Source organism: Copadichromis virginalis, linkage group LG10, assembly GCF_057382275.1.
Source record: "Copadichromis virginalis isolate Kocher_CV1m ecotype Utaka linkage group LG10, C_Virginalis_male_GT1.1, whole genome shotgun sequence".
Taxonomy (NCBI): domain Eukaryota; kingdom Metazoa; phylum Chordata; class Actinopteri; order Cichliformes; family Cichlidae; genus Copadichromis; species Copadichromis virginalis.
In genome coordinates this window covers 23,322,319-23,349,661 of record NC_140627.1, presented here as the reverse complement: position 1 = coordinate 23,349,661, position 27,343 = coordinate 23,322,319, and the positions used below count along the sequence as shown (strand labels likewise).

At 37.7% G+C, this 27,343-nt stretch overlaps 1 protein-coding gene across 1 annotated transcript in view; it reads right to left on the bottom strand.

Moving 5' to 3' along the window:
- Nucleotides 1-226: 226 nt before the first annotated feature.
- gabrb2b (gamma-aminobutyric acid type A receptor subunit beta2b) overlaps nucleotides 227-27,343 on the bottom strand; it is a 66,821-nt gene continuing 39,704 nt past the window's right edge. Inside the window, exons 5-10 of the mRNA XM_085470728.1 lie at nucleotides 23,638-23,720; nucleotides 14,739-14,876; nucleotides 12,646-12,798; nucleotides 5,517-5,761; nucleotides 3,907-4,044; nucleotides 227-3,780 (exon numbers count right to left, since the gene is read on the bottom strand). Coding sequence (XP_085326854.1) covers nucleotides 3,433-3,780; nucleotides 3,907-4,044; nucleotides 5,517-5,761; nucleotides 12,646-12,798; nucleotides 14,739-14,876; nucleotides 23,638-23,720 — 1,105 coding nt within the window. The 3' untranslated portion in view covers nucleotides 227-3,432. The remainder of the gene's footprint in view (nucleotides 3,781-3,906; nucleotides 4,045-5,516; nucleotides 5,762-12,645; nucleotides 12,799-14,738; nucleotides 14,877-23,637; nucleotides 23,721-27,343) is intronic.

The following is a 27,343-nucleotide window of genomic DNA, read 5'->3' as shown; positions in this document are numbered from 1 at the left end:
AAAATGGGTTTTGCCATTTTTACATTGGAATATAGAAGTATAAAAATATATGAAACAAAAAAGTGCTGTGAAGTACAAACACACATCCAAACTGTGCTTTGGAAATGCATTGCTATCTGGCCAACATGCACCCACTTCCCACACTCATACTCAGATACATCATGTGTTACAGCACTATTATTAAGATTTGTTTTTAAAATCTGAGTTATCTTTATATGTCTACAGCTGATGTGGATAGAATAACTTTGTTTATTATTGTATTTTTTTTTTTAAATACTAGCCATGTCTAGATTGTGGTTATGGTCAAATACTGTACCATACTTTTAATATAGTTACTGTGTACTGTACTGTATCATGAGCATTATATTAAACAGGAGAAGGGAAATAAATTACAGGGAGAACAGATAAAACAAATGCACCAAGCCGCTTTTTTTTCTTTTTTCTTTTTCTTTTTTTTTTAAGTACAAGTATATTGTAGTCGGTGTTGTTAATAGTGTGAACTGTGCTGACCTGAGATGTTTGACTTTTGGTCTGATACAAGGTATTATTAGCCTCTTAATCACATGACCTTTTGTATTTGTGTGTTTTTGTGTTAGTGGTGGTGTGGACTAAGCTGTGTTTAGCTAATTATTGGTACAAAAATCTCGTATACATTTGCTGAAACATTATAGCAAAAACACCCTGCAAAGGAACATCAACTACATTCATCAAGACATGTTTACATTTTGGCAAAAACAAATACTTATTCTCCGATTAATAGCATAAGATCAAAGTGATCAAGTGACATTGTTGAATAGATTATTTACATTACATCTGCTTTTGCATTCTCTCTTTCCATGTTACAATATAAATGCTATTGAAAATCTTTTTTGTTTTTTTTTTTGTTGTGTAGAAAGTTCTTAAGTATTTATTAATATGTATTAATATGTTTCAATTTCTGATTAACAATATATATGTTTGCTATATACATATATAAATATGCTTTTGGAACATGTTCCCAAATTTTTTGTTGAACTCCTCAGAGATTCACACCAACAATCATTTTCTAGTAGATCCCTCTAAAAGTGACCCAAAAAGAGAGCAAGAGAGAGAGAGATAGAAAGCTATATTAAAACAACAAAGACGACAAATTTTGTGACATAATCACCATAACCATTGAACAAAAATACAATATTTCACTTACAATGCACAGTTTTCAATCTTAAGAAAGCAGTGTGAAATTGACTATTTTGATAATTAACATATATAAATACCAGAGCTGAAAGCTCACTTGAATCTGCACAGTGTGTCTAACTTGTTTGTGAGCTGTTGGAGAGTGACTATAATGGTTAAGTAAATTATTTCTAGAAAAGAAAATTGTATTTTTAATAACACCACAAGTAACTATTAAGACATTTTTTTAATAAACCTGTAAACATTATGTATATGTATTTGTGAAATGAATTAAACACAAAAACTGAGTGAATATTTGGGTAATTAGAAAAAAAAAAAGATTTACTTCTACACAGAGCATGCAGTGGGTCATAACTGTTCTTGGCCACACTTTGATTAAACATTAACATATTAATGCTTAGAGTATTCACTCATGCCTTAAGACTCAAAATGAATATCACTCCAGAGGACTTCAGCAATATGCGCAAGATTGTGTTTTAGGTAAATATCTGAAGTTAGCTTTCCCCTCTTCCACTATATTTAACAATGTTTATGTAGGTACAATTTCACATGTGAGGCTTTGCTACTCTTTTTTTTTTTTTTACCTCTAGTTTTGTTTTTGTTTTTTAACAGAGCAATTTGATGATCTAAATAGTATAGAGCTACAGGAAAGGGACTTTGGAACTGGTGTATCGCTGCCCTAGGTTTGTTTTAAATTGAAATATATAGTGTAAAAAGATCAATAAGGTTTCTCTTAAAACACTCCCATGAGCACCAGATGTTAGAAGAACTATTGTTCCACATAAATTCCACCTTCTGGGCAGTACTGTTAGCAAGTATTTTGTCATTGTTCTAAATTCATTGTGTATTGACAGCTGTATATTTTGTGATTGTCAACATATTTTTCAATGTAAAAACAATACATGGTAATTTTATACCCATATATAGTATACAAGTCTAGCTTGGGATTAAGATGAATAAATAAACACATTTGAGTCAAAGAAACAGAGAAACAAAAAAGTCAAAATAAATATTCAAATCGTGGTGTCAGTTGCTACTATAATGACATAATGCTTGTATATTTATGAATTCTATTCTTTCCATCGAACACAGGCACCCATTTAATTTCACTGACTGTTTTTTTTTTGTACAAAACAAGAGACGAAGAAACAATCATTATATCATCAAGCAATTTAAAGCAAACCCATGTAACAACGATAAACAGATAAGAAACAAATTAAAGGAAAAACAATGAAGTCACTGATCACTGAAGTGAGCAAGTGGGGAGAACCGGTGGCTTTGTTTTGCCGATAGTGGCATTTTGTGGGAAGGTGGTCCAAAAACCTACCAACCAATAAACCAAACAGAGATTTTGGTTATTACATTAGAATACAACTAAGAGAATATGTTTTGGATTAATTTTCCATCTCTTCAGCAGAGTTCCACAAAATTGGGGAATGAATGTGAAAATGCACTGAATTGATTTTTGTGACACATGGTGGCCCAGCACCATCTTAATAGATTATATGTTGGATTATCCTTTAATTTGTCATGCATCTGTTAAAATAAATCTCATTTAAGTGAATAACAGGAATAATATTGTTTGTTCCCTTAGCTGTCTGACACAGTGGATAGCACCCAACAATCATAATAAACTCACTGTATTTTCTTTTAACATGCAACTCTTACTCAATCAATCTGGAATGTTTTGGTAATTTCCCCATTTTCAATGATTTTTCAAATAACAAAATCCTAAAAAAGTATATTTCAGGCCCCCGTGTCCCATATAAACATGACATTTTGATATAATTGAGACAGAAAGCCCTATTAACCTGAAACTTGCTTCAAGTACTTTGAATTAGTATCGGTAAAAGTAAATGGTCATTATAAAGTGTCAGCTTATCCATTCATATCTCATTTATATAACAGTTTGGCAATTACTGTTTAGTTTAAATCTAAAGTAATAAAAACATAAGAAACGCAAACATTTTAAATAACGGAAAGATCCACACATCCCATAATACATAAAATGTTAAACAAATACTCAGGAACAGGCACCTTATGTTTGTAATCTCTAGTGTAAGGTTTTCACGTGTAAGCCAGCAAATGTTCTTTTCCAAGTTATGACAGATCCAGTCCGTAATTTACCGATTCAGTCTAGCAATTACAAGATCACATGGATAGAAAACAAACAAGACACAAAGACAAAATTAGCAACATATTTGCTGTTTGGTCTTGCCCTCATGAATGTCCTTTTTATTAAAAACATTTTTTTTTATCCTAATTAACGTAATAAAGCCAGTAAACAACATTAAAGAAAGAAAATACAGTTGGAAAGATCATCCGTGACCATTTGTCAATAGAGTTTACATCAGACAAGTCAGGGATGGTGATTTTTAGCTGTGAAGCACGCCTCCGTAGTCTGCTTTTCTTTTGAGTCATGTGACGCTCCAATGCATTTCGGCCAAAATTGTGCCTGGCCAGCCCTGCTTTGCGATACTGTAGGGCTGAGCTGTCATATGTCAACATGGTATTCCGTGGGTCATTGAGACCCAGAGCCAGCTCTGAAACACCCATATCGTTCTTAATATCCAGGGTGCCCAAAAGGATGTTTTCATGTGGGTCCATCTGCCCAGTAAAAGAGTAAAGTTTGTTAGATTCAAGTTTATGTAGTGTTGGGTTTATTTTTGAGACATTGGCATTGACATTAGCACAAAACTCATTTGAAATCACCTGCACATCATTTTCAGATACCTTATTTTTTTGATCAAGTCCAATTGCTGCATCATCCACAAAGATTGGTTCCCACAATGACTCATGGCCATCCATATCACGTTGTTTCATTCTTGCATACAGCGTGTCATCTCTGCCAACTACATTCCCCACCAGCCACTGCAAGCACATTCAAACAAAACAATATTGCGGTGGTTCAGTTGATGGACTGGATTAAAAAAAATTGTTACTGTTACATTTTGCAGTTTATGAAATAATTATCTTCTAGTGCAGCGGTCCCCAACCCCCGGGCCTCGGACCGGTACCGGTCTGTGAGTCGTTTGGCACCGGGCCGCGAGAGTTGAGGCTCAGGTGTGAAATGTATGGTTTTCAGGGTTTTTTATCGGTTTTCAGCGTTATTTTGTTATCGTTTTTATCGTTAACTCTGTTTTCCTGGGTCTTTTCACGTGTGTTATGAATAAATCTTCTTTTTTTCGGTACCGGTACTAGTTTTATTTTGTTGTATTTATCCGCGACACCTTAAAGGCCGGTCCGTGAAAATATTGTCGGGCATAAACCGGTCCGTGGCGCAAAAAGGTTGGGAACCGCTGTTCTAGTGTTTCCATTTCAAATTCCATGTAGACATAACCTAAATGGTTAACAGAACAGAATTCCTAAATTGCTATATAGACTGTGCACTCTTTGAAATAGGTCAAAGGATATAAATGCAGTTATTTTTCTATTTGGTTTTCTTTGGCATTTTGCCTTGAGTATTTCAGCAGTCCAGGTGCAGCCATGTTATGGTGATCATTTGCATTTTGTCAAGGCGAAAAGCCATCTGTCTCCGAGACCCTCCTCTTTTTCACGAGTCATTTTGGCTTCCAAACACGGGCTACAACAATCCTACTAAGCTGCTTTAACAGTGAATGTTGTTAATTATTATTCTGGACTCTTTAGACAATCTGAATAATCCATTTTCACTGTAAATGCGATTTCATGCATTTTCATGCATGTAGAGGTAAAACATCAGATGTGGTTTGCCTATGTATTCAAATATATGTTTCTAGTTTTTAATTGTTTATGTAAACATTTTTCTGAAAACCATACTAATTCTCAATAAGGGCCCCATTATACCTGTCCTCTTGTGGTGGCAGAGCAGCATTATACAACAACGTTGACGTCAATTTGACACCAAGTTGCAATAATTCTGTTGCAAGCCACCCTTTTGCCAATTGTGTAACCCGGGACATTGTACTACTGCTGCCAATGCTGGGTTGAAGACACAAGGATCACATTGGTTCTTATCACCATTTTATTGATGAAGGCCAGAGATTTGCAGACTATACAAAGTGAGATGTTGCAGCAGTTTGAAAAGATGAGACTTTGTGGGGAAAAAAAAAACTTAGCAATTTTTTGACTTCCAGTTTTGGCTTCTTATTATCTAAGTGCCAACACCTATCGTTCACGAGAATACTGTAGTGGGTACCTTACCTCAGGCGAGCATAAATGGATGTGGCTGTGTGAAGATGTCAACTATGTTGTGCAAAGTGACCAATGCAGTGAGTATACTGGACTCAACAAGTCCTTTCTAAATGCTCGTAGGCAGGTAGATGACCAAACTACAGGGACAAGCTAAGCTATTAGATAGTTACCTTGTTTGGATCCATTCTCATCTTTTCATTGTTGGCCATAGCTGTCTTCTCCGCTGCCTTTTTCTGACGCTGAGGGCCCCGGCCAAAGAAGATGTAGTTTACTAGGGCATACTCCAGCAAAGCCAGGAAAACAAAGACGAAGCAGCCCATCAGGTACATATCTATGGCCTTGACATATGGGATTTTGGGGAGCGTTTCTCTCAGGTGAGTGTTAATGGTAGTCATGGTCAGCACAGTGGTAATACCTTAACCACAAAAAACACAAAAAAAGATATTGAGAAATTCAGTAGTCAGATTTAAAACTGCAATTTTGCCCTTTGACCTCAAGATCAAGGTCAGAGGTCCAGTTTTCAGAAAATCTTGTCAATCTGATAACTCAAGAAAGAAGTCATACCATAGAGAAATCTACGACAAATCTTGGACAAGTCTGAGTCCCGGCCTGTGAGTCTAAGGTCAAGGTCAGAGGTATACTTCTCTGAAAATCTTATCAATGCAATAACTCATGAATGTGGCGATGTAGGATTTTCAAATTGATGCCATACGGGAATCAACTAATAATCTCAAATGAGTTCAAATCTAAGTGACCTTGAACCTCAATGACAAAGTCAGAAGTCAACTTTTCTAAAAACCTCACGAGTACAATAATTCAAGAAGGAAGGAATATTAATAACGTTGTGAAAGTAAGGCCTTCACATATAAGGTGAAGGCCTTACTGTATAATATTGGGAAGTGTAAAATTTTCTTAATAATAGTGACCAAATAAAAGGAAATAAAATTGAAAAAAGACTGAGATTGTGGAAAATAGATTTCTTGCAAATAGCAGAGCAACTCAATAATATGTACTCTTTTTTAAAAATGTCAGTAAGAGGGACAAATATAGAAATGTGTGAGGAAGCTTATGTTCTGACAGTTGTGTTCACCTATCAGAAAAATGGAAAGCTGTTGTAGAGTTTTATAGAGAAAATAAAGAATGATTTCCAGAAGCGTCCTTTGTTTCAGCAGGGTTGGATAAGTCTGTGGGAGAATGTGCACTGCTGGTTTTTTGTGGAATGCAGCTGGTGTGTTGGGTTGTCCAAGACGGACAACGGTTTGTTCAGTGACTTGCTGTGCACCATTGGCTGAAATGCCTCCAAATGCTGGCTGCTGATTCGATTGATTAGGTGACCTTGATCAGTGAAAGTAAAGGGTTTGCCCCATGATTTTAAAAATATGCTTTAGAAGAAGAACCTGAAGTGGAGTATTTTGAAATTCAAATGTCAACCTTGATCTTGTTCATTAGTGGAGAACTCCTATTGAGAAAGACAGTTTTTCCAAAGCCTTCCCAAGCAAACTGTCAGACTATGCATATCAATGTGTTGAGAATTTGCTTATTATGCACGGCACACAAACCCCTGCAAGAGTTATTACATGGCAATTTTTCCCTTTTTTTTGTAATTTTTAACACAATGTTCGCTCTTGGATGTACATGTGTTGGGCTTACATTAGCACTGTTCTATTCATATAAAGGAAATGAGAAATGGTAAGAGAAGCCAGATTCTAATGCTTATATGAGAACTTACTAAAATGGTTAAATTACAGTGCTTACGTGTCCTCCTACATATGCCTCATTCATTGAAAAAACAGCAGTACTATTTCAATTCTAGTGAACAATTGGAACAAAATTTCTAAAGTAGTGAGTAACATATAAATAAATTAGAATACATTAATTTAACAACCATTAAAATGCTGCATTTAAATTAAATTACAATAAGAACGACAACAAAAAATAACATCAAGTACTATAAAAGTGCAAACTCTGCTGAGGCAGCTCACTCATTTCATTTTAATGGAGTAGTATTGTGTTTTGTATATCAGGATTATCTTTGTTTGGCCAAGTTTGTGCACACAAACACTGCATATTCAGTGTATATTTATTTAGTTAATTTTGTTGTTGTTTTTAACGTACTTGTTGTACAGTAAAAATTGGTTAAGGGCAGCACGACGTGTGTTTACTTTGATTACACAAACATTATATAGGAGTAGGTAATAAACAATGGGTACTACTCTGTATATAAGTGGTCATGAGTAACTTTATTATATATTACACTACAGTATATTTCTAACTAACTATGCAGTTCATTTTCTTTCTCTTGCCAATACTTTCTTTAAAGATTTAACACATTTTGGGGTAAACCTGAAAGAAAGGAAGATGTGAAATGTAAAACTGAGATCAGGGGTCAAATGGCATGACCTTACAATATTCTGTAGGGCCATGATATCCTGTCTCTCAAATGAAAATACCATGAAAATTTTTTAAGATGGCGCCGGTGAGGTCGGTGAGGTCGGCTGCCGTCACGACTGCTCCGACCACTTTTTCTTTGTCTTTGTTTGTCTTTGTTTTTTAAGTTAGTTTTCAGCGTTTCTAAATCGGCAAAATCATCACCATTGGGTACATTAGGTATGACAGTGACACTCTTGTTTCTATTGGTATACAATGTACTCACAATTCGAAGTTTTTAACTCCGGATCCGAGCTGGCCGAGTGAGATCTCGAGGGAGAACAAAGGGAAGCGGCGGCGGCCTAGAGGGAAGCGAGCCGGCGTCAGGAACAGGCTGAGAGCTCGTGCACACCGCACACCTCTGCCTAGCATCCTGCTCGCCAACGTCCAGTCACTGGAGAACAAGCTTGACGACCTCAGGGCCAGGATAAAGTTCCAGAGAGACATTCGGGACTGCAATCTCCTCTGCTTCACCGAGACATGGCTGAACCCAGCGGTGCTGGACCACGCCATCCAGCCGGCCGAGTTCTTCTCGGTTCACCGCATGGACAGGACACGGGACTCGGGGAAGTCAAGGGGAGGCGGCGTGTGTTTAATGGTGAACAACAACTGGTGCAACAGTGCGAACGTTGTTCCTCTCACACGCTCCTGCACACCAAATCTGGAACTACTGTCCATCATGTGTCGTCCTTTTTATCTACCTCGGGAATTTACATCGGTCATTGTAAGTGCCGTTTATATTCCACCACAAGCGGACACGGTCACCGCCTTATGCGAGCTGCATGAGGCACTCACACAGCACCAGACACAACACCGGGACGCTGCGCTTATTGTGACGGGGGACTTTAATAGCGCCAACCTCAAACGCGCAGCGCCGAACTTTTATCAACACATCACCTGCCCCACCAGGGGTGAAAGGACACTGGACCACTGCTACACTACGGTCAAGGACGGCTACAAGGCACAATCCCGCCCCCCGTTTGGCAAATCTGATCACGCCGCCATCTTCCTCATGCCAAAATACAAACAAAGGCTGAAACAGGAAGTTCCGGTTCAGAGGAAGGTCGCGCGCTGGACGGATCAATCGGTGGCCGCGTTACAGGACGCACTCGATGACGCAGACTGGGGCATGTTCAGAAACAGCTCAGACGATGACGTCAACGTGTTTACGGAAGCGGTTGTGGGATTCATCGGGAAACTAGCGGATGATACCGTGGAGACAAAGACTATCACAACGTTTCCCAACCAGAAGCCGTGGGTGGATAAAACCATCCGCGACGCTCTGAGATCCCGCACCGCTGCCTACAACACGGGACTCATGACGGGGGACATGGACCCGTACAAAGCCGCGTCATATAACGTGCGGAGGGCGGTGAAAGAGGCGAAGCAGCGCTACGGGAGGAAACTAGAGTCACAACTCCAACAGAGTGACTCTAGGAGCCTGTGGCGGGGACTAAGGACAATAACGGACTATAAAGCACCAACAACCGGTATGACGAACGCGGCCGTGACTCTGGCAGACGAGCTGAACACTTTCTATGCTCGCTTCGAGGCTGCAGCTAAGGTCTCCAACAATGCTAGTGTTAGCGGCGCTAACGGCTGCAGACAGGAAGATACTGCCAGCACCGGAAACGTGCTCGTCATCTCAGAGCATGAAGTAAGGAGAGCCTTCAAGAGAGTGAACACCAGGAAAGCAGCAGGACCAGACGGCATCCCAGGTCGTATCCTAAGAGACTGCGCATACCAGCTAGCTCCTGTGTTCACTGAGATATTCAACATCTCTTTATCTCAGTCGGTGATCCCCACATGCTTCAAAGAGTCCATCATTGTTCCTGTCCCGAAGAAACCCCACCCTGCTTCTCTCAATGACTATCGCCCTGTAGCCCTCACCTCAGTAGTGATGAAGTGCTTTGAACGCCTGGTCAGAGACTTCATCATTTCTTCACTACCAGACACACTGGACCCACTACAGTTTGCTTACCGTCCAAATCGTTCCACAGACGATGCCATCTCTCATCTCCTCCACACATCACTCACTCACTTGGACACTAGAAGGGGGAATTATGTTAAAATGCTCTTCATAGACTACAGCTCTGCATTTAATACCATAATTCCCTCCACACTCACCACCAAGCTGGAGCATCTGGGACTCAGCTCATCTATGTGTCTGTGGATCTCCAACTTCCTAACTGGCAGACCACAGGCAGTAAGGATGGGCGGATATGTCTCAGCCTCCACCACTCTCAGCACTGGAGCCCCCCAGGGGTGTGTTCTGAGCCCCCTGCTGTACTCTTTGTACACATATGACTGTGTGGCCACTACCAGCTCCACCACCATCATCAAGTTTGCTGACGACACCGTCGTGGTGGGCCTGATCTCTGATAACAACGAGACGGCCTACCTGAAGAAGATTAGGAATCTGGAGAACTGGTGCCAGAGGAACAACCTCCTTCTAAACGTCAGTAAGACAAAGGAGCTGATAGTGGACTTCAGCACTAAGCAGGAGAGGAACTACCAGACCCCTGTCATCAACGAGTGCCCAGTGGAGAGAGTGGACAGCTTCAAATACCTCGGAGTTCACATCACGCAGGACCTGTCATGGTCCTGTCACATCAACACCGTGGTGAAAAAGGCCCGTCAGCGTCTCTACCACCTCAGACGCTTGAGAGACTTCCAACTGCCCTCCAAGGTGCTCAGGAACTTTTACTCCTGCACCATAGAGAGCATCCTGACGGGAAACATCTTAACCTGGTTCGGGAACAGCACCATGCAGGACAGACGAGCTCTACAGAGGGTTGTGCGGTCAGCTGAGCGCACCATCCGCTCCGAGCTCCCTGACCTGCACTCAATCTACAGCAGGCGGTGCTGGACCAAGGCCAGGAAGATTGTGAAGGACCTCAGCCATCCCAACAACAGACTGTTCTCTCTGTTGAGGTCAGGAAAGCGATTCCGCTCCCTGAAGACCAACACAGAGAGACTGAGGAGGAGCTTCTTCCCGCAGGCGATACGGTCTCTCAATCACACCACCACACAGTACTGACCCACACATATAGTTCTTACACACACTGGACTTTCTGGACTTTGTTTTTGCACAACACTGGTCACTATATTCTTCATTTCCGGTTAATACTTGTACAGCTGCTGTTATTGTGTATATATTTATTTATATTTATATTTCTTCATACATTCTTATATAGTTCTATATTGTGTATTGTGTATTTTGTTGTACAGTTATTTTATTTTCAACTTTAATTTATATATTTTATCTTATTCTTCCCAGTTAAATTTACCCTTCATTCTAATTTGTGTTGTACAGTTATTTCATTTTTAACCTTAATTTATATTTTATTCCTTCCTAGTTAAATTTACCCTTTTTAATTTTTCATATTTATTTCCTATCTTATTCATAGCCTTTTCCTTTTTTGTTTTCTTTAGGTCACGAGCAGTTGTCCAAGCATTTCACTACATATCGTACTGTGTATGACTGTGTACGTGACAAATAAAATTTGAATTTGAATTTGAAAATTAGACACTGTTCATATTTTTGCAAGTGAGGAAACCCAGTGGTTCAGGGGGTTGGGACGCTCATCTTGTAACCGGAAGGTTACCAATTCGATCCCCAGCTCTGTCTGTTTTGGTCGTTGTGTCCTTGGGCAAGACATTTCACCTACTGCCTACTGGTGTTGGCCAGAAGGGCTGATGGTGCGATATGGCAGCCTCGCTTCTGTCAGTCTGCCCCAGGGCAGCTGTGGCTACAACTGTAGCTTGCCTCCACTAGTGTGTGAATGTGAGAGTGAATCAATATTGGAATTGTAAAGCGCTTTGAGGGTTTCGAAAAGCACTATATAAATGCAATCCATTATTATTATTATTATTATCATTATTATTATTATTATTAATGTATCACATTCAAAATGAGCAGCATTATAGACTTATTTTACTTTTTTTATATATTTAATTTGATTTTTATAGCATTTAAATTGTGCTAGTCATTGCATCCAGGCTTTAAGAAACATTTTTTCAGAGCATCCCAAGAGTTCTAGCCAATTAATATAAATTAATACTGGTCAAAATAGGATTCAAACAATTTTCCCAAGCTGTTGTGATAAGAGCTTAACAATAACAACAGATTTTTGCACATAGTGATCATGTGACATAGCCCTTACAAGTCCATTTTAATGCCTGAAAGGAGGTCAGGATAAAGTAGATTCTGAATCTAGTATGGCGAAGGATGTGGCCAAACATTTCCCAACTCTGACCTGCCTCTATTATAAAACATTAACTTTTTTCATTAAATCCCATGCATGCCTTCCCCTGGACCACTACATATAGCCCAGTCGTCAATCAGCAAAATTGCCTTGTTGACAAAAAGGAGGGGTTGGGTAGAAATATAGATTAAGCTGAATGAATGGAATTCGGTAAAAAGAAGACAGTGAACCACTGATAAACACAGAGTAGCTCGTTACAAATCTCCCAGGCAACATGGGATTTACATAATCAAGAATGACTGGAGGAAATTGCGGCTCCCCAAAAAAGAACAGACGGTTTCTGGTTTAAAAGTAGAAACAAATCAGCCTAGTCAACCATCATTATAGTTCTATGATTTAACCCTATACTTGATTAATATTTGACCCACTAACACCCACAATACTTGCAAAAGATACAGTAACAGTGTGGTTTATGTGTAAAGTTCAAAAAGTTCACAAAATCGAGGAAATAAGCAACTAGAGATAAAATGAGAAAAGATGAACAAGAGAATGTAAGATGCATGCTCTTCATTTTTGTATTTAGTACAACCAGCACACAGGTTGGGCAAGCTTTCAACTACATATTCCCCTTTTATTGGCCTATTTATTGTTTTATGAACCTTACCTAGAGCCACTCTGGCAGCAGAGGCATCGTAGTTGATCCAGAAGGAGACCCAGGAAAGGATGGTGATGAGAATAGAAGGCATGTATGTCTGTAGGATGAAGTAACCAATGTTTCTCTTCAGCTTAAAACTCAGAGACAGACGAGGGTAAGAACCTTTGGAGAAAGGAGAATAATAATTAAAAATAATGTTTAAAAAAGAGAAAATGTCACGGTCTGTGGAGAAGAAATGCTGGTGTGTGTGGTGGACCCAGGTGCGAACGCAAGTGAGTAGACGGGAGTGAACTTAAACTGAAAGCGAGCCTTTATTATGGCTGATGACATAGAGTTCAAACAAAGCAGAAATACCGTGACCAAACTAAACTATAACTAAACTGGGAAACTGATACTGTGATAAACTATAAAGACTCAGAAAACTATGACGATGACTGCAAAGACTGGCCGTGAAAACATGGAGGGTGGGAACACAGATGACGCGACACAGACTGAAAGAAACACAAAGACTAAATACACATAAGGGATGATCAAGGGAAGTGGAAACACATAAGGGGGAACAGCTGATACACATGGACCTAATGACAGGACAGGGAAAGCGAAACTACATACACTGACATTAGACACAGACTTTCAAAGTAAAACAGGAAACATGGAGATTAGACGTGACCTGAACTTAACCACACAGACATGACGCATGACAGGTAGATGCACGAACCAGGGAGACTGAGTACAGGAGGAGATGACATAAACAACTAAGAAACAAAGGGCTAAGCAGCACCCTAGAAATTAACTAGACGAACTAAGCTAGAGCATAAATGAATACAAAAGATACATAAAACTCAACACTGGGTCGCACAACCCAGGACCATGGCAGAAAAGATGTGAAATGCCAAAGATATCAGGTGTGTGGCAAAAAATATGAACACAATCATCAGTAATCAGGATCAGTTTGAACCAAGTAATTTAAATTTGTTCTTTCCAATATCACTGACTGATGAGCAACTGTTTTTTACTACCTTCCTTAAAAAAAAGGTCATGGCACACACTCAAAATAAAGCTTAAAAATCTGAAGGCTGAAACATGCTTCATTAGGAAAACAGGGGTTTGTGACCATGTTGATCACGTGGTTCTGTCAATGACAGTGGTGTTCTGTCAGGCCAGAGGAAAAATCTCTGCAATTCTTGACTAAAATTTGTTTTGTGGTATCCAGAGGATAAAGTCTAACTTTCGTGATCTTGTGACTTTTGTTCTATGAAGATGAATGAGGACAAATCCAGGTTATTCCTGTATAGCCTGTTATTTGAAATGTCAGCATATATGTGATAGAAACAAATACAAATTTGGTATACAATAAAGTCTTACTACAATTGTCCAACTACAACACATTTCTTTGAGGTTTTTTTTTTTTCAATTACAGAGTTTTTCAAATTAGCACTATAATTATGGCAGTTTTATAACCAAGCTGTATCCAGTGAATGTTTGACACCAGGGGAATCCCCCCATTTCTATATTGGGTAATAAAATCCAGCACACTTCAGGTAGACACTTGGGTAAAGTTTCTTGCATACTAATAGTATACCAATACACAACAACACACATACATACACGCACAAGCAGTGTGTGCAGACAAAACAAGCTTTCATTGGTGCAGCTGCAACATTCATATTGAATTTACGTTACGCTATCATTCAGTGCAGCGGCTTTAACTAATCACCAAAAAACTCACTGTCCTGCTCACAAATGCTTGTTTGCATGACAAAATCATGAATATGAAAAACTTGAACATATGAATATTTCATTATATCAGGCAGTGTTCTCTTTTGTTTGTTGTTAAAATGTCATGGTATCATCTGCCTCCGAAGACAATGATTCATTCAAAGATCTGTATGCCTGTTTGTTTTCATGATGTTTAGGATTTCTGGAAATTATTTTTTCATATATATAAGTTGAAACAGTGAAAAAAGTCAGTACTGATAAAGTATGAAACATCTAAACTCTTTTATGAATATACAGAGACACTGAGAGATATAATAATGAAGTAAAATTACTAGTAATAATAGTAACAATGATAATGAATCATGATTTTTATGATGCGTTACCTGTGGAGAAGACAACATTCTTGGAAATGAGCTTATGATCCACAATGGAGAACTGGGGAAGTTCGATCTTGTCTACTCCTGTCACAGCATTATCTCCTCCTCGCCAGTAGAATTCAATGTCATCTGTAGTGTAACCATCTGCGAGACAGTACAAGCAACAAGAATCACTGATTGACAATAAGGTCTACACACTATATCTGTTCACGATCTATCCCATGTCGTTCTTGTATATTTAATTAGTAATGATTAGGTTTGCATTTGTTACCAGTTTACAGTCTTTTGACTTTAGATGCAGTCACTGGGCTTTGGTTTACTGATGAAAAATTCATGGCAGTCCGCAAGGAAAAACTCTTTTATTCATTTGAATTTTTTTTTTTTGTAAAAGCATGTGCATTTTAAATATGCTTCCTATTCCTATTTGCTTCCTTCTCCTCAAAAGGCCTGCATAGTGTATATATGGTTTGAAATGTTTCTAAGTTGTGGGTTTGTTTACCTGTTATTATTTTCTAGTCAAAACAATCGACTTTTGTGCTCTTAACACTCCTTGAACCACACATATAACAGTTCGCAATACTGCAACCTTGGAAGAATGAATGCTGGTCATTAATTTTTGTGTAACTAACATATTAATTCTGTTAGTTACACAAGTAAAGCTCAGTAGTGCAATTACTGTGTGTTAAAATCTTATTCAAAGCCATCTCAACATGAAGATACCCTTACTATTTAGATCTCTCACTACTGTGCACTTCGCAATAACTGCAATGTGGCAAAATATTTATATGTGAACTAACGGTTGTGAGTGTGAGAGGAGATGACCTGAGAGATAGCTAGGATCATAGCTAAAATGAAAACCTAGACCTTCTGTGGCTGATTACCAAGACTACGTGAAGTACCTTCTTAAGGTCTACTAGAACATGGACAATCACTACTGTGACACCACAGCAACTTTGATCACTGAGATGCTTGGCTACAAGATAAACAGCCACAAAAGGCAGTACCCTCCATCAAGATAAAGGCAGCATGGAGGAAGATTAGCCAACTATTGGTGCTGCTAATATAACAAATGGATGCATAAGAAGTAAGCTGCCCATACCTGAGGCCTTAGAAATTGTCAAGCAAAGTCTCACAGCTATGGCCAGCTGCTTGAACCTGAGAGACTGAAGCCAGGTGGCAACAAAGAGAGGGAAAGTAGTCAGAACTGAGGGGATTGTACTACCAGAAGGCAACACTACAAACAACGAAGACAGCTACAAGTACCTGCAAATTCCACAGGCAAATGGGAACCATCAAGAGGCCGCTAGGAAATCTGCAATCATCAAGTTCTTGCAGAGAGTAAGGAAAGTCCTGAGAAGAACAACATCTAGGCAATCAACACCTATGTCCTTCTAGTTGATAAAAATATCGTGCTGTGATAATAAGCTGGCCAAAAGAGGAGATAGAAGCCACTGACGGCAAGAAAAGAAACTTCCCTATTATGCAGGGATGGTTTCACCCCAAATCCAGCACCTTGAGACAGTACACTAAGTGTAAGGAAGGTGGGCTAGGACTAGTGAATGTCAGAACCAAGAATGGGACACCCAAATCCAAGATGGCCACAACTGACCGTGTGCTTAGTGAATACCTCAGGCAGAAGAAACCCAAGAAAGAAGAGGAGCAAGAGTAGGAAATATCATGGAAGGACAGGCCCCTGCACTGCATGCACCACTGACAGGTAGAAGAAGTGGCTGATATTAAGAAAACCTATCAATGGTTAGACAAAGGTGGACTGAAAGACAGCTCACAGGCACTAATGATGGCAGCACAGGAACAAGTTCTAAGCAGAAGTTCGATGGAGGCTTATCTGTCTGCTTTTTATTTTTATTTATTTACTTATTGTAATTTTTTTTTGTTAATGTGTATGTGACTTTCGGTCATTCTTCTATAACAAAAAGTTTCCAAAGAAGGAATGGTAAAATGACTTCCTCAGTACAGGTGCCAGAAAAGAAAAAAATCCTCATGGAGTGAAGTGTATAAGGAAATTATATTAGTTGAGATGACTGAAATGAAGTCAGGACTGGTCAGGGGCAGACAGAAATAATTTTAGTTTGGATGAATTTTTTAAGCGACAAAAAATCCAAAAGTACTAGCTTACTACGTGTAGAAATGGATCCTGGTGTAGAAAGTAATATTAAATAAATTCTAACAACAGCTTATCAAGCTTAAACGTGCTGCTGTTGTTTAGCCGCTGGTTTCCTCTTTCTGGTGCAAAGTGGGCCAAAAACAAACAAGAGAGACGGACTCGCGACAGAAAAGCCGATCAGCTGATCATTGATCAGTTTCATGATTGAAGTAGCAGCAGGAGAGCGAGGGAGAGGGAAGAGGCAGTCACTCCATATATCGGTTGTTATGCTTAACGTTGGAATGCTTTACAAACATTCAGAGATGAACTTACACACTTGCTTTACTTCTCTCTGGGATAACTTTCTCTGAGATGAAATGCTGGTTTGGTAGCGACAGGTCTCGCACGCCACAGCCGCTCTATCACGTGACGCATACTGCTCTGACGTGCTACGGTTATGAGCCGAGTTACGCCATGTCGCAAGTTTTGTGAGGCGTTTTTGTGATATTTTTTATTTCTCTCCGATATCCGATCAAATTAGATTAAACAAGACTGTTGCAAATAATTAAATTTTTGCTTGATGCATAAAGTTAAAATATTAAAACTAATAAAACAAATTTTAAAACAAGACTTTTTCATTTAAATACATTTTATATGATCGATTATGCAGAAAAAATAGAATTGGGCTGAAAGGTCTATTGCTTTATTACGTATTCAGGTTGTGTATCATGTTTTTTAAAAGTAACTAATTACTTTTGAAAATAAGTAATCTGTAAAGTAACTGGATTACTTTCTTGGAGAAATAATCAGTAATTATTTACTAATTACTATTTTCAAGTAACTTGACCAACACTGATGACAGCCAATGAGTGCGAAGGATATCTTTGACTTGTAGAAGACCTGGTAGTAAATACATGAGAGGGTTACCTAGACAACAAGAGTCTTTCTGAGCCATGTGCTTATGGTGAATTGACAATATGAGGTCATAGCAGTAATTATCAATCTGTGTTGTGGACACACTCAGGGGGGAACAGAGCTACTGCATGACTGAAGTGGATGACTGAATGGGGGCATGTTAGGAAAAACAAACTGTCAACAAACAAGGACTACACACACCTCTGTACTGTAATAGCATAGATGAGTAGAAGTTTGACCCAGTGCTCTTATAACTTAGTTTTTAGTTACCTAAGAACTTTAACCCTTAGACTGACTTTGCAATTTTATTTTACTGAAGTTTTTGTGTCAAAGTGTTTAGCACATTCAGATTGTCTTAATTCCCATCCCATATGAAATTAACTGCAAGGAATATAGTAAGAGACACAAAATAAATAATTAGTTGAGAGTATATCTATTAATTACAAAATGGTGAAATAAGAAACTTGGCTTTGTAACTATTAACTGGCACAAGATTACAGAACTTAGATTAAAAAAAACAATAAGTTTTAAATAATAATAAAACACGGGGTGACGATATCTATTTTACACTAGCACAAAACCTTCTCTTATGGATTCCAATGTCAGAGAGCACCGCCAGACCAAAAGTAAATGAAATTGTTCACGATAACATCAGAGGAGATAGCAATACAATACTAAAGCTATTTAACTGGGACTCTGGCATATCTCCCTGACCAAATCTGACTCCAGGCATTTTTATCAAGCTTATGAAATAATGTCTCAGTTGATTTGTTTTAATGGGCAAAGAAGGATTTTGGAAGGAGATAAAACACTGGCTTTGATATTGCTATGGGCAGAAGATAATCAGGGATAATAAAAAAAGTGTTTTTTTATATACTTATTATAAAAGAATACCAAGTTCTAATACATATATTAAATACCACTGGCATGCAAGGTCATGATAAAGCATTATGAATCAAAACAATCATGTTATTCTTCACATCTATACTTTTTTTCTAAATATATTGTAAATAAAACTTGTAAACACATTTGGCATTTGCAAACATTTGAAATAAGAATACTTTGAAATACAGTATGCTGTGACTCCCTAAATTTTGACTGTTTATTGAAAATTATTAAAGTCACCAAGCAAGTCCTTTGGATTATTTTTTCCCCACAGTTTATCAGACGAAATGCATATCAACTTAATACATATTAATAGACATTCTGTGATGCGTAAACACATGTGTCCACATACACATTCACAAACATCACCATCACTCTCACACAAAAATCGATACTTGAAATCCACCCCCCGACAAATGCCTGCTTCACGCATAGCCCAGTGAAGCTGAGAAGGATACTCAACTCTAAATATGTCTGCAACTAACTTTGATTTTACAAAGTTCAAAGCGACTTTAATGTTATTCCTAGTAATTAAAAAATATCTTTAAAGTTTTGCAGTATACAGCAAGCTGCAGCTCACTTGGATGCCTGGACAGGGGCGGAACATCTAAAGATAAGATAAATAAATAAGCCATGCAAGCCCACGTGTGGAAACCATTCACACCCCAGAGAATGTCTGCAGTTTCCAAAATGGGCTCTGATAAGCAGTGATGGCAACAGCGAGATAGAGTGGAAGTGGCTGTCCATATCATGGGGATCACTGGTGCAGAAAATATAACTATAACTTGACAGAGATGCTGTAATGAAATGATAGTTTCATAGTGAGCACATATCGACTGAAACATCTAATGTAATGTGCCTTTTACTTTCCCCTCAGTACATGTAAAAGTTATCGAACACGTACATAGCTGTCTTAATTACTTTGTTTCATTTTATGGCTTTTAAAACAGCTTTGCTGAAATGACCAATTTTGTCGTCTTGTGTAGAGCCATACATTTTGTAAAGTTACTACACTACAAGTTTGTAAAGCTGCTACACGAAGATGCTTCTTGGCTAGTGTTCAATGTTTAACGGCTGACTGATCCTAATCTTGGTATGATTTATTGAAAAGGTTCACAGCTACTGTTGTTATGAAGTCAGTGTTGTATCTTTTGATCAAATCAGTTTTCTTTTGAAGGTAGGGCTATACAGCAGCATATAGACTGTATATTACTGTAACAGCGACACTGAGCATTATAAATAATGTAGGAATGGCATTTTCAAATGCAAGAAAATCCTTCAATAATAGTCTAGGTGTGAAATTTTGTATACTAATACAAACTTTTGTACCATAGGATCTGAGTTGATCTGAATTGAAGCATGATTAATACTTTGAGATTTGTGTGCACGGTAACAGATTAATTAACTTTAACAGTTTTACATCTCGCTATGCTGATAAAGTGTCCACTGTTCCAAAACCTTATTTACTTGTTATGGAGCACTTTTGCCATAGCATGAATAAAAGCTGGTAAATCAGCGGTTTTACATTTGCCTCTAAGTCACATAAAGTTCAATTTGAAAATAGAATGGCTAATGGAGCGATACATACAGAGTAAGAAAGAAACACTTGTGGTGGAACTTTGAGAAAGGAAAAAAACACTGATGAATTTATAAAGGAGATAGATGGATGGAAACCAGTAGTCTACCCTTTTATATTAGCACTGGGAGTCCTTTAAACCTTTTAAGTGTGCATGTGTTTTCAGAGGTTTTGTCTATTGGGTATGTTTTAGTGGCTATGATAATTACACATACATAATCTATTTGATGGATGCTCACAGCCACAGTTAGTAATATCCAGCTAGTTTCTTAAGAGAAAGAAAACACTCCAACCACATTAAAAGAGAAGGATGTGCGCTTGTGGTACTAATGACTGGACATATTGTGAGGTGAGCTCATATGTACACCACTAATGCTCCACTCCTCTCCATCTTCCTCTCAGTTGTTTACCATCATTCTCTGAACTCAGACAATTTGTTCAACTGGACACTACAAAGCAGGGGGTTACATTTGCAGTAAAAATATACATGAAGTTCCCATTTAGATTTTATTATAGTATTTTTTCTTGTCTGTCCCCTTGGCATGACAAACTATATATAGATGATATGTGGCAGTTGTGTGCATTTGTGTATGCAAACAGCAACAAGGACCTGCCATGATCCACTTCTATTCGAATATCACATGAGTGGCTAACAATACTCATACTGGCTATACCCACAAAGGTATAATTCGTATAAATACCAGGTAACAAACTGGTAGATAAACTTCTTCTACATAACATGGAAGCTCCACACATATGAGCAAAGCTCAAAAGGGTATTGAAACAACAAAATGTCAAAGGACCAGGAACTGGCGGGTAAAGCAGCAAATAGATAATAGACAGTGAGACAATATGAAGCCTCTTAACAATAATGAGCACCTTGAAGCAACTGTTATTGTAATTTGGTGCTATATAAATAAAGCTCAATTGAAACGAACAAGTGCTGATGAGCCCTTTCCATTGTAGGAATAAGACCCATACCATCAACGCTTTCAATGTCAAAATAGATATTGGCTTAAATAATAAAGTGGCCACAAGAGTTGGTATGGCAGTAACATCAATACAAACAAACTTCTGAGGGCACTGATGGTTCCATCTAAAGTCCAGCACCATGAGACTCCACCAGCCATGAAAAGAAGGATGGTGAGGATTAGTGAGTGTCAGTGCCAAGATCCAGTTGTGAGAGCCAATACATATTCCTGATGTATTCAGAACATTTCTGAATACATTAGGAAGATGGGTATTGGGGATGAACTGCTATGAGAGTGCCTTAGGCAGCAGAAGATGTATAGTATGTTGACAAGATGGCGCTGGAGTGACGGCAGCCTTTCCAAGTAGCTCTGCAACACCGCACCTTTTTTGTTAACTTTAACTTTTTTAGACTAGGCTTTTCAAACTTTTTTTCACCTTCGGTGCAATAGACTCAATACTTGAAATGTGCAATTCACTTGTATTTTTATTTTTATTCCTATTTATTCTATTTATCCCCTTCGTATAATTTATTTATATTGTCTCTGTATTTATATATATGTGTGTGTGTGTGTGTGTGTGTGTGTGTGTGTGTGTGTGTGTGTGTGTGTGTATATATATATATATATATATATATATATATAATATTCTGTAACTCTGTAACTTCTGTCGGTGCTGTGCTTTTTTGGAAATCGAATTTCCCAGAGGAACCCACCCGAGGGATTAATAAAGTTCTATCTAATCTAATCTAATCTAGTAATGAAGAGGAGGAGTAAAATCTATGGGATACAAGCCCCTCCATGCAATGTATGCATCATCAGCAGATAAAGGAAGTGACTGAGATCAAGAAATCCTATCATTGGCCACAGAATGCAGTCCTGAAGAACAGCTTGAGAGCAGGCCCTTAACATTAGATCCATAAAGGTAGGATTCTACCAGAGAAGAATTATGAAAAGGTGCCCTGGAGACTGTTAAGCACATAGTAGCAGTGTTAAGGTTGCAAGCTGGAAAGACATACACTGAAAGGCATAACAATGTACTGAAGATATAGCACATGTCGTATACATGTGCCACATATGAATTCAAAGTACTTATGGAAGAGTTCCAAAATTTTTGAAAGAACAGAGCTTCGAACTAACCAACCAGACATGGGCGTGGCTGACATGGGGCTAATTATAACTGTGAGATCTAGCAGTTCTACAGTAACATAGGAAAGATGGAGTATGAGAACACTGAGAACTATCAGAGGCTGCTGGACCAGCTGGAGTAGAAATTGAAAGTAAAGCTGCCCAAAAGTAAAATGAGTATTGGGGGTTTAACTCGAGTATTTGCGAAAGTGGGGGGGGGGGATAAATGCAGCAATCAGTTTACTTTCTAAGCAATAACTAAATGACAACAATGACAAAAACTGACAAAACATGCATGATACATTTAAAATGTTTTCTTCCATTCTACTTCCCTTTATTACCCCTTTCCTCAAATAAATCACCCCATTTATTTATTTACTTACAAATGTGTGTGTATTTATTTATTTTTATTTATACAGTTTCCACTTCAGAATATGCCTTGATGTATTTTGTAACTATTTAACTGAATACAGAAAGCTTGATTTTAATTATTTTCTTATTGGTATTTATTCTGTCAATTTATTTTTTGTTCTATAAATGTCTTTCAGAATGGATACAGAATATATCCATAACTGAAATGCAGTTATGGAGCTTTATATGCCTATCATGAACCAAGCAAACATTGTGGTACGAACAATGTGGTTTGTGTATAATAATCATGGATTACTACAACAATACTCTCACAGATACTTTTGTAGCAGGCTGCTAGATTACAAATAGCGTGTTTCATTTGAACAGTTTGTAAAGCAGCTGTGAAGCTGCATGAACCCTTAGCCATGAGTACAGAAAGTAAAGTTCCAGTCAAAATAAAATCATCTGACATGACAGTCATCGTAAAACTATGATAATCTTAATAACAGATAACTGTTACAAGAAGCATATTTGCATTACTGTTTTGTGTTAAAATCCATGTATTGTGTGATCCTGATGTCCTTTAAACCTTCATGCTATAATTCCCTTCATACATTAACACCAGATTTATGCCTTTCAGGGTGTAATGCACTTTAGCAGCATTGCAGGCATTCAGATGTATTTATCATTATTCACCATTAGTTCTTATTAAAGCTAAATTTCAACCACTTTTGTTTGGAGGTAAATTAAATTTCTTTGTGAATGAGTGGCACAGTCACTCATTTTACTTTAACTTTACTTTACTATTAAAGTACAAAGGAAGAACACGGGCTAAAAGGGACAAATTTAAATTGCTAGACATAAACCTAGAATTTTAAACTGTTAAACTGAGTCGACATATTAATTCAACTCTGATAAGAAAACACATTAATAAAAAAAAAAGAACACATTATGGTCATTAATGAATCAATTACTTACAACTTTCTATCTCAAGTGTGCAGTTTTGCTCATCCAGTGGATACCTTCTCAGGTCCATCATACAAGCAGCAGTGGTAGTTATCCTGAAAAGAAATCACAGCAAAATTAGAGAGCAAACTCTATTTTTTAACAGGGTAACTACAGCAGGGACTAGACAAAGATATATAATATAGATGCTGTTAGTTGTGAGAATCAACTTTTTGTTTTGTTTTGTTTTTCTTTTAATTGCCTCATTTTATTTACTTTTAATTTATTTTCTAAACAGTTTTGATGACCATTTGCTAGCTGCATGGCACTGAGTAACTGAACAAAATCCAAATCTTGTAAAAATAAAATAATACATAAATAAATAACCCTAAATTATTATTATTATTTTTTTTTTAAAGACTGGAACGGTGGTAGTGGTGGGAACTCCACTGGGCATTATAGGTGAATAGCTAATCCTTATGTCCCAATTCTAGCTTTGTTTGGATAATCCTGTGGGTTCTCTGTTAGGTTTCACCTGGGATATGAATCACTGTGGGGTTTATTCTCTGTGAGACAGTGGTGACAGCAGCAGAAGAGAGAGATATACTGTAAAAGTCAAAATGAATGTAATAATGCCTTAAAATGCCATATGGGATCAAATTAACCTTATTGAAAACTTTGACTTTGTAGGTCAGTATTATTGTGTGAATAAAATGATGATGATGTTAGTGTAACTGGAATCAGCACAATAAATAAAAAATTTCAGACTGAAAGATCAATATTATACTTTCATTTGTTTACTTATAGCAGTTACAAAAAATGTCATATAACTTAAATAAGTATGATGTTACGTTAGTGTCAGAGTTTTATTTAAGTGTGCACTCGTCTTGTCAGACATCACCTTTTCATGAACATTACTGTTTATTGTGAGATGCTGCACAGACAAACAAAAATGACATAAATTGTACAAAGCTATTCTTTTAATAATTAAAAGAAGAATATAAGTTCCTTTGAATATTAAACAAGGAAATATCTTTATTATAGCATTATTACAGCATGGTACTGATGGGTTAACACTCCTAACATACAGCTATATAAAAACCTCAAATATCTGAGTTGTTCAGTTAATACATTCCATTAAAAAAGTACTTTAAATGACATTTTCACATAATTTCCTGTTTCCAAGCTTAAATGGGACTTGGCTTTCAAATATAGCACCTGATGTGCCACAAATGAACACTTCATGACTCCATGGAGCATGCGAACATCAATAAAATGATAGATTATTATCTTCATGGGAAATGGTAAAGATAGATAAAACAGCTTGGGGGGAAAAGAGAAATGTTAGATTACTGCCCCCCAAGGCTTAACTTATCCTTTCCCTTTAGCATAATAATTCAAATGTGAAAATATGTCATGACTTCAAATGAGGGATGAGAGGCAATCTAAATAGAATCTTGGTGTTTTTTTCCTTTGTTTGTTTTGTTTAACATTTTTTATTAGATGGTATTTCTATGTTTCATGTTTTACTAAAAAGACACTCGAGGAATTGATCTCAGCAATATGTCAAGACCCTCTTTGACCACATAACTCTGACTCTTTTGATGTGAACCACAATCAGGAGCATATAGAGCTTTATAGTTCCACTACACATACTATTCTGATTTCTGACTTGCTGTTTTTTATAGCTATTAATACTATTTAATGCTTTAGTTTGTTATAGTTACTCCACAGTGTCGCATTCACCTAACACATGAAAGCTTTGAGACCAGGAGGAGACACAAATTTCTTTGGGGTTGCATCAGGAGAGGCATTTAGTGTAAAAAAAAAAAAGAAAGAGGAAAAGAAAAAGAAAAAGTAGAGTTAGCTAAATTGGGCATGTTAAAACAACCACTGTGTTAACCCTTTGTGAATAACAGAGCAACCTAAAGCAGTTTCTATCTTAATTTCTTGTCATGGATTATGAGAAATTAACCAAAGAAATGTACTGCTGTGGTAAATGTGCTTATATGTGTAAACAACCCTGGTCAAAGAACCAGAGCTTACTGTTTTACTACTTCTATCCTATCATATTCTGTGGATACTGTATCTATCACCATAAAGGCATTCAGCCTTTCAGTCAATATCAAAACAAATAGGCAGCAAGGGATAATAAGGGATAATAACAGAAGGCAACCATGAGTCAATAGATAAGGTTATGTTGTCCATCAGACTTTGTGAAAGGAACATAAGGATGAGGCTGTGAGTAATAGGCTGCCATTCTTTCCTTGACTCTGGTCTTGTGTGAGAACTTCACTCCCACTGAGGGAGTTGCCACAGAGCAGCACAGCATGGTGGGTAATCGTCTAGGCACACCTGACAACATAGATAAATTTGTGCCAGAGGAGAGGCTCATCTTGAGTCCAATCCTCTGTTACACAGCAGAGATAACCATGTTTGTGTGCCTCTGTGCCTCTTTCGCTTTCTTTGTTCTATCTCTCTTTTACTATGCCATTATTCAAACAGCCACTATAATGCCAATACATTTATATTCATAAATTACAAACACCTACTATACAAACACAGAAAGATTAATGGACATTCAAATTAAGGATATAATCAACATTACATGATATTATTTGTAAGCAAAGATTTGGAAACAATTATGCACCAGCGTTACAAGATTTTACTAACACTTAAAAGGCATCCCATAGTCTGTGTCTATGGCAAATATATTAAAACAAAATCCAATAACTGACAACATGTCTGCAAAGAAGCTAACAGCGGAATTGGAGACAATATTCTCCTTTTATGCTCCACTTGCTGGATTATGGGACGTTTTAAAAAAGGAGACCTAAAACTTATCCCTGCCTCACTTAAACTGAGCATCCATCACATCAGTTATTCTTCTGTGGCCCACTTCCTACCATGGAGAGGGGAATAGGATCTTTTAGGAGACTACTTAGTTCAAACACCTTGTTAACTTCAGCATGTCTCACCTATTGGATAAAGTTTATTGACAACTTCAGTTTATTCTGGAACTGTAAAGATCACTCCAAGATACTTGCTGCCAATCTATGTCCTGCTCTTGGAACATCTAATACTAATTAAACTCTGTGAATAATTCAATTAAATTTTATTTATATAGCGCCAAATCACAACAACAGTCGCCTCAAGTCGCAACAAGGACAGAATACATAGGCAGGACACCATACATAGTCAGACAGAATATGCTCCTTCCTCCTTAACTAACTCCATCCACCCTATTATCCAAAGCTTCCAGAGGATGTCCCTGTAACGACCTGCAGCCAAGCCACCTGGCTGTGACAGGTGGCTTGGCCTGAACTCACTCACTGGTCAACGTTCCACACTGAAGCTGAGCCAAATTGAAGATATATTACGCAGCAGTGGTTACACACATCACCAATCAGATGCGTATCATAGATGAGACAGACTCCATGCCACTTGTCTAAACAGTGATCCTATGTGGCAAGATCAAAAGCATTAACCAAGTGTACTCAGAGTGCACAGCTAATGCATTTAATTTATAAAGTAATATATTAAAAAAAATGATCTTGATTTTATGTTTTTAACCCAAGCCTGGTTAAACGAACACAACAGTGCTATGATTACTTTTCAAAAATCTCCTCTGCGTTTCCATTTCATAGTTTCGACTATAAAAGGCAAAAAAAGGAGTGCGAATGGGCATTGTATACAATGCCAGTGACAAGCAGCTTTCATAAAGAAGATGAATTTAGAA